Here is a 1,624-nt window from a genome sequence, read left to right on the forward strand (position 1 = left end):
TTTGTATCCCATGATGCTGACTATGTCCACTTTTTTACTTCTTCCAGCATAGAACAACTCAAGACTCATCACAAAACATGCATGTCATCATATCCCTCCGCCAACCTGTTACTGAGTTACAGGCAGAGCACAACCTGTTAGACTCAAGAAACAGAATCCACTATAAAGCTGCAAATGATGGAAATATGTGACCTATTTAAGTAACCCTAAAAAAACCTCATATCACATTCTTCCCTTTCTTCAGATGAAATGTCCCCATTTCAAATAAATATGAGATTTATTGAAATGTGGACATTCTTCCCTTTCAGATAAAATGTCCCCATTTCATTAAACCCCATCTTCCATTCAGATAAAATGTCTTCATTTCAATAAATCTCTTCCATGAGTGAAGCTCGGTACCTTGTAGACGTTGATTGGCAGGTCGATGGCGACGTAGATCAGGTCTCCCAGCGCCAGGCTGGCTATCAGAGCGTTGGGTCCGTTCCTCATGCTTTTATTTTGGCAGATGATCCTCAGCAGGGTGGCGTTGCCAACGATCCCCACGGTGAATATGACGCAGGACAGCACCGTGTTGATGTACTTGAAGGCGGTTTTTATCGACGTGGCCTGCAGGCAGCGGGGGGGCAGCACCGGGCGCACGCGCACCGCCAGCGAGGAGTTGGAGGAGGACGGGTGCGAGCGGGGCTTCCCGTCGTGTTTGATGACTTGTTTGGATCTTCCTGTCTCCGGGGAGGACCAAGGCTTGATCCCGGCCTCTTGCTCCAGATGTGGCTCTCCGTCTGAGGTCTGGATGCGATCCGGTCCCAGAGGCCAGAAGCCTTGGAAGTCAGGCGGCGGCTCCGATGTCATCAGAGCTGAGAAGTTTCTGTGGCAACCGACCGGGCCGACCAACGCCAAGCACCAGGCGACCAGCAGCACGGTAGACATGGAGGGAAGTCTGGAACCCGCTTTGAGTCCAAAACCCTGTTCTGAGTCCGCTGGTCTGACTCCAGAAAACATCTGGACTCTTGAAAACAACTCAAACCCAATGCTAGAGACAACTTGGCGAAGCCGCCGTCTTTCCAGAATAATAATATAATAATAAATACCTGGACACTTGAACACTTGACTGATGATTTACTTTAAATGTCTTTTTGAAGCCAAAGGTTTTTATTATTGTTATTATTAATTGTTTTACTATAGTTACTTTTTCTCTCTATACTGGATTCTTCTTGCTGAAAACTGCTGGAGTCATCCCCAAAAGGATCAATAAAGAGCAGTCAAAGAACTCGTAGACCTTTATGGAAACCGGTTCAGGACCCGCTCTCACTCACTGAGGTCTCAACGTTGATTGGACCTGAATTTGGAAATTCGAGGCTCTGGAAAAGCAAAACGAAAACCAAAACAGATTAATTAGAAAGCTTTGCAACTTTGCAGAATGGTGAATGATCTATTTACTGAGCAGACAGAGCTCATGAAACGGCGTCTGTGTGACACGTCATTATTGGCGTGTTATCAAGACACATACTCGCTTTTTGGGGTGTTTAGCAACGTCGGTTGGCCTCCATTGGCTTCCATTACCTAGTGAGCAGTGTGAAAGGGGGATGATCTGCATAGGGAGGTTGGGCGGGGGGGCGGGGGGGGG

At 47.4% G+C, this 1,624-nt stretch overlaps 1 protein-coding gene across 1 annotated transcript in view; it reads right to left on the reverse strand.

The window, feature by feature from the left end:
* LOC117935193 (endothelin-1 receptor-like) overlaps positions 1–999 on the reverse strand; it is a 9,926-nt gene extending 8,927 nt beyond the window's left edge. Inside the window, exons 1-2 of the mRNA XM_034857331.1 lie at positions 400–999; positions 121–134 (exon numbers count right to left, since the gene is read on the reverse strand). Coding sequence (XP_034713222.1) covers positions 121–134; positions 400–999 — 614 coding nt within the window. The remainder of the gene's footprint in view (positions 1–120; positions 135–399) is intronic.
* Positions 1,000–1,624: the final 625 nt, after the last annotated feature.

The sequence above is a fragment of the Etheostoma cragini genome, chromosome 19 (assembly GCF_013103735.1).
Source record: "Etheostoma cragini isolate CJK2018 chromosome 19, CSU_Ecrag_1.0, whole genome shotgun sequence".
Taxonomy (NCBI): domain Eukaryota; kingdom Metazoa; phylum Chordata; class Actinopteri; order Perciformes; family Percidae; genus Etheostoma; species Etheostoma cragini.